The sequence below is a fragment of the Catharus ustulatus genome, chromosome 20 (genome assembly GCF_009819885.2).
Source record: "Catharus ustulatus isolate bCatUst1 chromosome 20, bCatUst1.pri.v2, whole genome shotgun sequence".
Classification (NCBI taxonomy): domain Eukaryota; kingdom Metazoa; phylum Chordata; class Aves; order Passeriformes; family Turdidae; genus Catharus; species Catharus ustulatus.
Window position 1 is genome coordinate 2,374,574 of NC_046240.1, and position 12,960 is coordinate 2,387,533.

Genomic DNA, 12,960 nt, shown 5'->3' on the forward strand with positions numbered 1-12,960 from the left:
CACCTGCCAAAAGTAAGTTCTGGGGCAGTCCTGAAATGTGTGGCTGAAAGTGGTCATTTCCTTGAAAGGTCTCTGAGTTGAGGGGGTTTATTCATGCCTCACCAGCTATGGTCAGGTCCTACTCCAACTTATGAGCTGCAGCTCAAAGAGTAAGTCCTCTATGGAGACACCAAAGAGATATCAAGCATTTTTATCATGTGTTTTTTCTCACACAGTTAAAACGTTTCAGTGACAATTTCCCTCTGATACAGGATGCCCTGGCTAAAGGATGGTTTAGGAACCTGCCTTGGTAAAGTGGTGAAAAACTACAAAAACAAAATGTGTCTCAGAAAGTGCTGGAAATAGCATTATTATCACTGCTAAGCCTGCAGTAAAGGGCTCACTTTTGTCACATGGTGTTTGGAAAAGGAGGGGCATGGTAGATATCCCAGTAATCATTTTGAAAGATCAAGTGAGAGCTCTTGTCAGCAGCTTTTCCCGTGCTGTGGAGGTGGTGACAAGCACCTCTCCGTTCCACACGTGGACAGAACAATTCAGGAACTCCTGGATGGTGCCTGTCTTCATGGTGTGTCTTTCAAGACTGAGGTCAAAAGCTGTTTGGCAGCCTCAGTCTCTCTTTTATTGAACTGCCTGGGGGATGGAAGTGGATTTCACCACAACTCCTGCTGGACAAGTTCATGTGCTGCCTGGTATTCTGCTTTCAGCACTTGTGTGCTTGACTCTCATGCTAGATCCAGGTGCAGAGAGATTTGCATTGCCTGCTTTTTTTGTGTCTTTTTATTAGGTATAAGAAGGGAGGTAAAGGCCATAGTCCTGGGAGGCCCATGGAAGTGTGAGATCACTGTGTTGCAGTCCAGAGGCTCATGCATGGGCTGGTGGTTTGGGCATTTTGAGCTGATACTGATACAGGTGACCCATGCAGGATTCAGTGCTGCAGGGCTCAGTGGATCAAAATGTGGGAGCACAAAGATGAAGAAGCTGTTGTGTTGAATCAGGAGGATGCACAGCCTTTGGTCTGCAGGTCAGGGCTGGTGTGAGTTCTGTGAACTGATGCAGAGGTGAGACCTCCTCATTCCAATGAAACATAGTCTTGTGCTACACATCTTCTATAGAACAGAAGGGAAAATATTTCCATTGCACTCTCATTCACCCACTCCTGCTTCAAATTTCAGTCTCAGGGCATTGTGAATGATGTTCCCTCCTCACATGCCCAAACCCCCACACTCCCTTGGCCATTCCTTTGGGATTTTTTCTACCATACACAGTATCAAGAAATAAAGTGCTATGAAAACTTTGCCAATTCATCACAAATGGGGGGAAGATCTTAGCCAGAAAGGGGACATGAGGTGCAACACCCCTGAGAGTTCTCTGCTCCTGGCTGGTGAGGTGAGGTTCAGAGTATGGTGGCTCCAGGCAGATGGGAGGTCTGGGCTAGGAGTGCTTGCTGTTAAAACCTGTTTCCAAAGCAGAGCTGATTGCCCTCCCTCTAAGTCACAGGGCCAGCAATCTTTACCCTTTGGAAAGCCATGGACAGGCCACAGACCTTGCTGAGAGCCTATGGAGACGCAGTAGAGAAGCATAGAAAGGTTATGGAGGGTTTGCAAACTGTCTGCAAGGTGTTTCCTGCCTGCCATTGGCAAGAGTCAAGTGAATGCGAGAGGGAGGAGCTAAAACTATGTGGGCCTGTTCTACCCTTCTGCAGATGTGACTTCTAGTTCTGCTTGTTTTCACGACCAGTTTGGGAGAAGTTTTCAAGTTTTCTTCTTGTGGCATTGAGGGGAGACATGTTCTGTTGCTGTTCTTCATCCCTGTCTGTGCACCTTCATCCTTAGCCTGTGCAGCCTGTACAGCATCACATTATTCAGGGCAGAAACTGGGTTTGGAGCTGCTCAGCATCACAGGTTTATTGCTGTTAAAGCCAAAATAAACTCCAAACCTATTTATAAAGATGTGAGTTAGCACCAGTAGCTGAGTGGCAAAGGGCAGGTGCTCCAGATCCTTAAGATCAGGAGAGGTTTCTGCACAATAAGAAGACCCAGAGGTTCACTGGCTTGATCTGCCCCATTTTTGTAGTTTAGACAATGAAACTATGGAGCATTTAGCTCCAAAAATAGAACTACACATGACAGCATGCTGAGGTACTAAATCCATTCCTGAAAGGAATATAAGCACGTTTGTGAGGGAGTCTGCTGGTACATAAAGCCCTGACTTTTGGCTGGTGATGTATGTTCAAACTAGCAAGCAGTTCCTTTGACCTTAGAGTGCTACTGAATTCATAGCAGAGGGACCAATAATTCATTCTTCAGCTGCCACAGTATGATCACAAAAATTGTCTGCTTCAGGATATTCTCAGGAGCTATGGTTCTTGACTAACACAACTAATCCAGAGTGTGTGGCTCTGTGACATATCATGTCATTTCTCATTCTGCCAAACAGAAGTGAACTTGCTTCCCCCTAACACCACAGGTTTCCACTTTTCCTCTGGTAGGAAATGTTTCATGATTTCTGTGATAACCCTCTCTGGTTCTGTTGGCCAGTAGAGCTCGGATCTTGTAGCTGCTTTTCCTTTTACTACGTCATTTCAGTTTTAACAAGTGGTTTTCTCCTGCCTCGCTGTTCACTAACAAAATTCCACAGAACCACAAATGGTTTGGATTGGAAAGGACCTTGTGCCAGCTCCCTGCAGGGGACACATTCCACTAGACCAGATGGCTCCTAGCCCTGGCCTGGGGTGTCTCTCAGGGCTGCAGTACTTCTTTTTGTTCACAGTCCTCCTTCACAGTCAAGAATTATCTGCAATTGTCTGCTGGGTCATCTCTCTCAAAGAAACTCTGGTTATTCCTTCCCCACACTGCCTAAATGATCTAATTAACGTGTGGCTGATAGGGGAGGACAGAACTTGTTGGTGTTGGTCAGTCAGTGCTAAATTGCACCCAGAGTAAAAGGCTTTAGCTTGACTGGAACATCCTCTGGGGAGAACTGTCTGGGATATAAAACCTAGGCCAATATGGAATCTATTCCTAAAATCCACGATCACTGTTCTACCACAGGGTGACAAGCAGCCTTCTGATTTTCCAAGCACCAGGATTGAAGGCTCCGTATGGTCCTCCCAGACAAGACTGCCTTGGCTGGATCAGACAGTGCGTTATCTCTCCACAAGCCTTCTCTGTGTCATCCCCCCACTCACTTCTAATCCCCACTCTCACTTCTAATCATGACTAAGCTGCAGAGAAATTTGTAATGTCACAGTTTTACCTCGGTAAATGTAGTTGCTTCCAGTAGATGGCATTCCAGCAGTGCAGTCCTGATCCACATTAGATCCTATCCCTGCTTGATCTGCCAGAATAATCCCTGCACAGAGTGGAGTTTTTTTTCTTCCTAATGCTCAAAATAAATGGAGTTTAGACACTTGGTCATTTCCTACCCAATTAAAGATTTTTTTTCTTAATATTTAATGCATTTTGTAGCATCAGGGTCTTCTTTATTTTTCAGTGTACTTAACTCCAGAGTAATTTTATTTTGGAAAATGTGTCAAGACCCTGAATGTTTTGGATTGGATTCACAAATCTGCTAACCACTGGATACTGCTCTTTCATGTGTGAATTTTCTGCCCTCAAGTTATGTGTCTGGGTCCTCTGTGACAGAGGGGAAGAATGAGGCACTGCACAGCAGTTCCACAGCAGCCAGCAGGCAAAGCAGAGACCAGTTACAATTAGCAGCTGGTAATTTTCACAGAATCACAGAACATTCTGGGCTGGAAGGGGCCCACAAGGATCATTGAGTGAATGGCCCATACAGGGATCAAACCCACAGCCTCCATTTATTAGCACCATGTTCTGGCTAACTGAGCTATATATCTTTAACCAATGAATCAACATTTCATGTATATTTGGTAGGTTTTTAAGTACATTTCTCTGTAGGGTCTCAAAAATGCTGGAGACAGATATGCTTGTGTGAAACCCCCAAGCCAAATGTGAAGGTAACTTGTTTTACTGCCAACATCAAAGTCAGTGCTGTCAAAAAAAACATTACTGTACTGACTGCACTGGGACTCAGCATCAGTGGGCATCACATTCCCTTCCCACAGATCTCAATTCACATTATTAATCAATCAACAATTTAAATTTTTTTTTTTAAAGTCTACAAGACATATGGTAGTGTATTGTTTACCTTTGCCTTACAGTAAATGTAAATTAGAATTTGTCTTTATTTATCTATGCACTTGTGGATTGTAAGCCAAGACAAGCTGACTCATAAAAGACAACTCTTTGCATTTGATTTTGCTTCTGTTTAGTTAAGACACCTCTCAGTGCTTCTTTATTGACCTAGTGTGGAATTTATTTACTTACTATCCAGTTCACAAAAACAGGCTAAAATTTAAATATTCCCCTGTGACTCAGCAAAGCTTCTAATTCATCAGATTTTACATTTGTAAGGGAAGAAAAAGCTCAAAGTATTTTAATTTGCAAGCAAAAGCATGCTGTGGCTTGGGGAGGGGGTGAGAGGGGAAGGATGGGGAGGGGCAGGGCATGTCTCTGAGGGACATTACAGGTGTGGGGGTGGCACCTGCTTCCATTTGGGATCTGTAATCCTGAGTTCTTTCCTGAAATAAGGAACCTAACACAACCCTTGAGGACATCTCTGCATATATATATATATATATATATGTGTGTGTGTGTGTGTGTGTGTGTGTGTGTGTGTGTATATATATGTATACATAGACATCTATATGTATATAGATACATATATCTATATACATATGTGCATGCATTTTTTTAATATTTATTTATTTATTTATATATAAAAATAGGCCTTTTATAGTTCTTGAAGCATGTTAACATCCTACTTGATGCCCATATAAGCACTGACCCAGGACAGGAGGCCTTATGTGCCCTGAGGGAGGTGCTCACTGCCAACCCTGGACTGTTAATCCTCAAGGGCTCTCCTCCATCACCACTTGACCATGGTCATCCAGAATACTGACACAGATGCAGGATTTCAGGCTTTGGCAGAATTAGATGGCTATTGATTGGGATTTGGGAAACAGCAGATTCAAATGAAGCAGCCAAAGTAGTCCTTAGACTTGATTACAGTGATTTATTTCCTTATTTGATACCATCTGGCAGTCAGTGCTGTTTAGGTGATTTGGAACTGATGTGCATTCAAAAGGAATGCTTCCTGGGGCTTTCTAGCTGGACTTCTGTGGAAGTTGCTGCTTTCACTCCATTGTCTTCTGTTCACAACTTCTAAAAATTTTGCTCTTAAATCTTCTGTCCTCAGCATATGGTCAAAAACAATTTTCCATTTGCTGAGAAAATGAGCAGAATTGTTAAACTACAGAGACAACTGAGGGGAGAAAGCAGCAGCAGTCTTTGGAGTGTCACAAGTGGTGTGACAGACATTTGCATATTCCAGCTGCTAAGTGACCTGAGTGGAAAAACGGAAATTTTCCAGGGAAATAATTTTTTGGCGAAAAAAGGTGCTATAGCTTGTGTATATGTGACTGAAACCACATAGTGAGTCACTCACAACTGCCTTTCATGGAGAGAGCAGGGGCAGAGGCACTGCCTCTGCTTGGTGCCTGTCCCCAGGCTGAGGACCACGGCTGGCACGTGGCAGTGCCCACGCTGGGCTGAGCTTCAGTGCACCTAGAAAGGCAGTCACTGGAGGCCAGGTGAGTGTTCCCAGGCAGTGATCTGGAAGAACCAGTGATGCAGCTTCCAGTCTGCTCTGTCTCCACCCATCCCAGCTGGCAGCTGTAGCAGGAAGAGATGAGGGGAGAGAGGAAGTGCAGGGAGGTGCAGGCATCTTCCTCACAGGAGGAAAAGCTGGTTCAGAGGACAGTGAAGGTCAGGCCTGCTGGTTTATGTGTGGTTGTCACAACTCTGGTATGTGTGCAAAAGCCGCCATCACCCTCACCCTGGTGTTTCCCTTCAACAGAAACGACGTGGGAGCGGCCGAGCAGTGTGCCTGGCACTCCAAAGAGCCCTGTGTCACAGAAGAGTTCTGCAGGTACTGTTTGATGCTGTGCCTGACTGCTGCACTGGGTGGATCTGCTTCTCTACCATTCAGCAGAGCAAAGGAAATTGCTGTGATAAGTGGGATGGAGGCTTGATGTACGTACAGAATCACAGAATAGTTCAGGTTGGAGGACACCTTAAAGATCATCTCGTTTCACCCCCTGCCATGGCAGGGACACCTCCCACTATCCCAGCTTATGGAATATGCCCCAAGCCCTGTCCAGCCTGGCCTTGGACACTGCCAGGGACCCAGGGGCAGCCTCAGCTTCTCTGGGCACCCTGTGCCAGGGCCTCACCTCCCTCACAGATTTTTTCTTAATCTCTGATCTCAGTGTACCCTCCCACAGCTTAAAGCCATTGCCCCTTGGCCTGTCACTCCAGACTCTTGCCTAATGTCCCTTTCTGTCTCTCCTGTATCCATGCTAGACACTGGATGGGGCTCTAAGGTCTCCCCAGACCCTGCTCTTCTCCGGGCTACATGATCATAAGAGTGTAGCAGAGCAAACATGGTGGGGCTTTCCCTACAGGGCAGGGAAATTAAAGAGCTGCAGATGCACATGGGCTGGCTGATGCTTTTCCACAGCAAAGAGTTTTAGAGTGTGATGGGGTGACCATATATATCATCTCTGGCTTGACCTGAGGTTTCAGGGAAGCAGCCTCAGAAGTCAGATGCATAACTGTACTGAAAAGCTCTTGGGTATTCCAGAATGACAAAGCAAAGCAAAAATTAGAATAAAAAGTGTTACATGTAAAGGCCATTGCTGCAGCTGACTGTAAATAAAGCAGGTTAAAGGATGTTTCCCTTAGAAGTTTTTGAACTGATGTCCCTCTTTATTGGCAGAACTGGATGGGTAGTCTGTGAGAAGATTGTACATTTCATTGTGACCAAAGGATTTATAATATAGTTGAGTATCTTGTTTCAACACTACTTTGAGCATTATTGAGCTCAGTATATTAAAAAAAAAGGCAATTTATAGTTCCGTGCAGAACCATAAACATTTTGCAAGGCTTGCCTTCTTGACGTGAAAACTCAAATCCCTTGGACCAGTATTTTTAATGGATGCCAGGTGCCCAGCAAGGCACTCTGTCACTCTCCTCCTCAGGTGAATGGGGATGAAAAATACAACAAAAGGCTCCTGGGTTGGGATAAGGGCAGGGAGAGATCACTCATTATAATCTTGGGCAAAACAGACTCCACTCAGGAAAAGGTTTAATCTATTACCCATCAAATCACAGTAGGGTGATGAGAAATACAACTAAGTCTTAAAAAACTGTGATCTGTATCTGCATATTCATTTATGGGATTAGTTCTTAAATTTGTGCAGTTTTTCATTCACTATCAGCAGCAAGCCTGGTAACTCTCCATCTGTTCTTACAGTGAATGGCTACTACATCTCTGGGTCCCCAGTACACCAGCTCGACTCAGGTCATACGAGCCTCCGAAAAGCCAGTGGGGACCCCCAGGTAAGTGTTTCAGAAAAAGCCAAACAGCAGGATCCAAGAATAAATGGGTTTCTACTTAAGTAGTTTAGGAATTCACCCATGGCAGGAAGTCAAAAGGTCATTTTCTTTTAGAAACTCTCAGATCAGATAGATTTGTTGCATGTAGCACAGTTAGTCTTTGTGTCCAGCTGGTAGAACAATAAAAAATGCCAAGATCCTTGGGATTTTTTTGTCCTATCACTCCTTACTGAAAAATCCACCAGGCCACTTCAGTCACTATTAATGACCCTATGAATTTTCCTGCCACTCCGGCCTGAACCCTGGGCCTGTGTCCAGCACAGTCCTCTCTTTGCTCTTGCACATCCGCCCATGTCTGTATCTCATTGTATTTTCCTGCAGCTCCAGCTTTCCCTCCCAAAGACAGTATTCACAAAGAATTCACCCAGACCTTTTTTCTCAATGACTTCATCCCCTCCAGCCTGTCCTTTTACAGCCCCTCCTCAGTGCCTCACCCAGCACATCACCCCGAGTTAACCTACAGGATGCTGACTTGTGGACAGTTGGCCTTCCCCTGCCTTTGTCGAAATTTCCAATAAATATCTCTGCAATTTTGCTTGCAACAAGTCATATTCCTGGGAAAGTCTTCCCCACAGGTCTGCAGATGCAGCACAGGGCCCTCTTCCAGCTCCTCCCATGAAACTTTTGCTCCCTGCCAAAGCATCACCATATGACCATGTGACTGCCACAGCTGGTGGATCACACTCCAGTTGCACTGTGCTTCCCCACCCTCTGGTTTCCCCTAGTGGTCCCAGACCTGAGTTTTTCACTTCATTTCTGTATGAAAGGGGTGAGTCCTTTTGCAGTGCTAAATACCCCTGGGGAAATGTGTGTTTGATTGGTGTGCTGCTGCCATGTGGATCTGGCCTGTCTGGTGCTCTCAGTGTCTGTCTGACATTCTCTGTTTCTTGGTCTAAGTTTTGTCTGACAACTGTCCCACTTTGCCTTGACCCTATTTCTCACATGCTGCCTCTCAAGTAATTCCCTTCAGCCTTTCACCTAGGTCCGTGTTCCTGGTTTAGATTAATGGTATTTCTCATGATACAGTCCAGCTCTTTTGATTCCCTGCTTCTTCCACATCATGTACTAACATCTTGTACTAACTCCCTGTGCTGCTGTTTCTCTGAGCAATTTGCCCAGGCTGGAGATAGTGAGCACTTAAACTAGGTCAGAAGCATTTTAGAATCTTACATAGTGCATTACCAGACACCCCTGTCCACACATCTATTGTGACTCCCTCTGAGACTGCAGATAAACTTGTAGACTTTGATTTCCTTCAAAAAGTCCTTGCGCCAAAAAAAAAAATTCTCCAGGTATCTGACTTCCATGTTTTTCTAGTTGGCTTGGAACACAGATTAACTAACTTCTGCAGAACGTCCTTTGTAGCAACATTTGCCACCTTCTGTTTTTACAGTGCTAAGTCTTACTCAAGTTCAGAGACAGCTTTTAACTCAAATTCACTTCTGAGATAATGAGGAGTCATAGAGCCACAGAATGGCTCCAGCTGGAAGAGACCCTAAAGCCCATCCAGTGCCACCCCTGCCATTGCAGGGACACCTCCCACTGTCCCAGGCTACTCCAAGCCCCAATGTCCAGCCTGGCCTTGGGCACTGCCAGGGATCCAGGGGCAGCCACAGCTATGCCAGGGCCTGCCCACCCTCACAGGGAACAATTTCTTCCTACTATCCCATCTAATCTTGCCCTCTGTCAGTGGGAAGCCATTCCCTCTTTTTCTGTCACTCTATCCATTGTCCAAAATCTCTCTCCAGCTTTTTGTAGGCTGACTTCAGGTACTGAAAGTTTCCACTAAGGTCTCCTGGAGCCTTCTCCCTCCAGGCTCTCTCAGCCTCTCAATGCTGTGCGCTGCTTTGCTCAGCTGACTCAACCATCAGCCTGTCAGAAATCCCTTTCATGGCTTTTCTCATTCCCTTCATTGCCTCCGTGATACTTTCTTTCCAATGCTCCTTTATTACATGCTTTTCCAAACTGAACTCCCGATTTCATTCCTGCTTTGAACCTGCTTTGAATTAGTTCTGAATCTCTAACTGGCTGCTGGTGGCATTAATTCTCAGAACAGCTTGTGTCTACACCCGCTTGGGAAGCTGCTTTTCCTGGGAGCTGTGGCAGCTTTTGCAGAAGAGTCCTTAGTAAGGAAAGCATCTGACTGTAAACTCGTGGTTGCAAGAAGCTGTTCTGCATACCCTCAAAGTCTTTTTGGCCTGTCTCTCTCTCCTTGTGTGTCTTGGGCCATCCTAGGCTGCTCTGCTTTGACTGCCTCCTTGTCTGTTCCTGGCATGGGCTGTCCCCACTGTGGAGCAGCTCCCAGGCTTTGGCCAGGACGCTTTCTTAGACCTGGGCAGCAGCCACCATGCAAACAAATGCTGGCAGGATCCTTCCAGCAATCTTAGCCACATTTCTTGGAAACAGGTCAGGGGGTGGGGGGAAAAGCCACAACTGAGAACAACAGGGAGCTATGCTGTGCTGGGCACAGGGCCAGACCTTATTTATGGCTTCCTAGAGAGCAGCTAAGTGCTGCCCGTTCAAGTTGTCCCAGCTGCCACCACGGGGACAGCAGAAACGCCGTGGCACTGCACCTGTGTGGTGCTAGGCACGGTGCTGCTGCTGGGTGTCCAGTCCCAGGATGAGCAGTGAGAGTCCGGGCAGTGGATTTGGGGTGGGAGTCCCTGGCACAGCCCAGTGATGATGCCAGGAGCAATCCACGTGCTGCAGAGCTGTCGCAGCGTCTGAGCCCCACCAGGGACCCTGCGACAGGGACAGGGGCACTGCCCGCCTGGGGGGACTGTGGGGCACGTTTGTGTCCCTGTCCCCAGGGGGATATGATGCCACTATTCCACAGACAAGTAGGAAATGCCTGTTGGCAGGGCACTGCTTCCATCGCTGTCCCCAGCAGTGGATGTCACCATCCCCGTGCCCGATCGCGTACCCAGCAGAGCAAAGTGCCACCCCATGTGACACCAAGACTCCTGTCCCCGTCCCAGGGGTGGGTGTGACGCCACCATCCCATGGCAGGACACTCTTCCCACCCCCGCGCGCGGTGCCACCGTCCCACGGCGCGGCGAGCCCCGGCCCCGCGCTCGGGGCGGAGGCGAGAGAGGCGGAGCAGCGAGCCGGGGCCTCCCGCACTCCCCCTCCCTCCATCCCTGCCTCCCGAGCCGAGCCGAGCCGAGCCGTGCCATGGGACCCGCCTCTCCCCGCCCCGCGCAGCCATGCTGGGCTCCGAGAGCGGCCGCGATGATGCGCTCCGCTTCCCTCCGCAGAGCCCGGGGTCCCCGGCGGCGCCGCGGCGGCAGAGCAAGGAGAGCAGCCTGACGGTGAGTGCGGGGAACGGGGCTGGGAGCAGCGAGCATCCGAGCTGGGCACCGGGCAGTGGGGCTGGACACCGGGAAATGGGGCTGGGACTGGCGGGGATCCTTGCTGGACACGGGACAGTGGGGCCGGGCACCGGGCAGTGAGGCTCTGAACCGCGGGGATTCCGTGCCGGGCAGCCCGTTGAGCATCCTTCCCATTTTGCTGCTCAAACGCCGCAAAGCCCACGGAGAGTTTGGGATCTCTGCCCTGCGCTGGAGTCCAGGCGCGGTTTTCCGTGGAATAATCGTGGTTCCAGGATGAGCAGGAGGGAACGCGGTGCCTTAGGAGCACAGCCGCGGGCTCTGAACCAGGTGTCCTGAAAAAACTTCCTCATCTGATCATCTCCCCTCCACAGCAGCGTCTGTACTGGAAGTACTGAAGAGTTAGGAGAAGACAGAAGACAGAGCAGGATCTTTTTTTTTCCCGATCTGTATTTAAGGTGTCAAGAAGGTTTCTTGTGCCAGAGTGTCCAAGTAAAGATTTCTGGTGAAAAATATGGGCAAAGGTTTTATATTTCAGTGTGAAAAATCTTATATTTACTTTTAGTCTTTATGATTCAGTATAACTGGTTCAGTGAAGAGACTTCTTACAGGAGCATGTAGTGACAGGACAAGGGACAGTGGTTTTAAATTAAAAGAGAGGAGACTTAGATTAGATAGTAGGAAGAAACTGTACACTGTGAGGGAGGTGAAGCCCTGGCACAGGGTGCCCAGAGAAGCTGGGGCTGCCCCTGGGTCCCTGGCAGTGTCCAAGGCCAGGCTGGACAAGGCTTGGAGCAGCCTGGGACAGTGGGAGGTGTCCCTGCCCATGGCAGGGGGGTAGAACAAGATGAGCTTTAATGTTCCTTCCAACCTAAACCATTCTGTGATTCTGTATTATGATAGGAAATGTTCTCAGTTTTATGATGTATCTCAGTTTACAGTCATTAATATCTTTTGCGTGCTTGATGACCTCATCTGAAACACAATTAGCACTTAAGGACTCTTCAGTGCAGGGCAGATGATTAAAAACAGAAAGGAAATCAAAATAGATGAATGAAAGTGGCTAGTAATAGAAAGTTTTATTTAAATGGAAATCAGAAGAAAGGAACAGATAAATTAATTTTCAGCAATAAAGAAAGGGCAATAACCATACTTGCAGCTGCAAGTATTGGCAGGGTGTCAAGTCCCTGAGAACAAAAGGAATAATTTAATAATATACATTCTTAATGTTACTACGAGGAGGAGATTGTCTGCACTGTCACGTGCAGCCTGCAGATTTATTCGTTAGTGGGCTGGGTTGCTGGTGACAGAGACCAGGGTTCAAAAGAAGCTCATGGAGGTGTCTCTAACTGAGATGTGGGTCAGCCACTGCCATGCAGGTACAGTGCTACGGGGCAGGAGGGGGAAGTCTTCAACAATTTTTGAAAAAAAAAATCAGTTGGTGATTTTAGTTATTAAAGTCGGTTGTTGCCAATGTTAGTGCTGTTAATTGGTGTATGGAGAGTGTGGTGTGATTTGAAGCAAGTATAAATCTGTATGTTCAGACATTTTTGCAGATGTCTAGGAGAATCAGCTGTTCCAGGGCTGCAGTGGCTGTGGCAGCAGAGTGTCCCAGCCTCTCAATGCAGCCCCTGCCTCCTCAGGTTGGGGGGTTGAGGTAAATCCTGGGCTGAACATCATGTCCAGAGGGACTAGACGTGGTCACAGGGATGGGTTGCACTGGGGGCTGCATGGGCACAAGAGCAGAAGTGCTTGTTTTTCTGCAATCCCTACTACTTCCAGGGCTGAGGACTCTGAGGGTGGTTTTCCATATTTGCTGGCCCATGTGCCATCAGGTAACATCTGCAAAGCAAGAACAGTGTGTTATGTCAGGGTCACTGGGTGTGCGCTTCTCCAGCAGAAGCCCAAAGCTTTCAAGTAGGATGAATCAGATAGACAAAAATAAGCTAATTTTAACAGCTGTTTGCTCCAAGCCATTGCCTCCATCAAGGCAGCATTGTGAAAAATAAATCTCATATGGAGTGTAAACTGTAAAACAGTGTAAGTGTTTTCACTATCTCCTAGGAGGTTCTGTTTGCTCAGTGCCACTC

General features: G+C 47.4%; 1 protein-coding gene across 2 annotated transcripts in view; it reads left to right on the forward strand.

Moving 5' to 3' along the window:
- The window catches only part of GAS7 (growth arrest specific 7), a 75,037-nt gene that overhangs the window by 38,605 nt on the left and 23,472 nt on the right, over window positions 1-12,960 (forward strand). For both annotated transcript variants that reach the window (XM_033076583.2, XM_033076584.2), the window contains exons 3-5: window positions 5,941-6,012; window positions 7,399-7,484; window positions 10,799-10,852. In XM_033076583.2, the coding sequence (XP_032932474.1) occupies window positions 5,941-6,012; window positions 7,399-7,484; window positions 10,799-10,852 (212 nt within the window). The remainder of the gene's footprint in view (window positions 1-5,940; window positions 6,013-7,398; window positions 7,485-10,798; window positions 10,853-12,960) is intronic.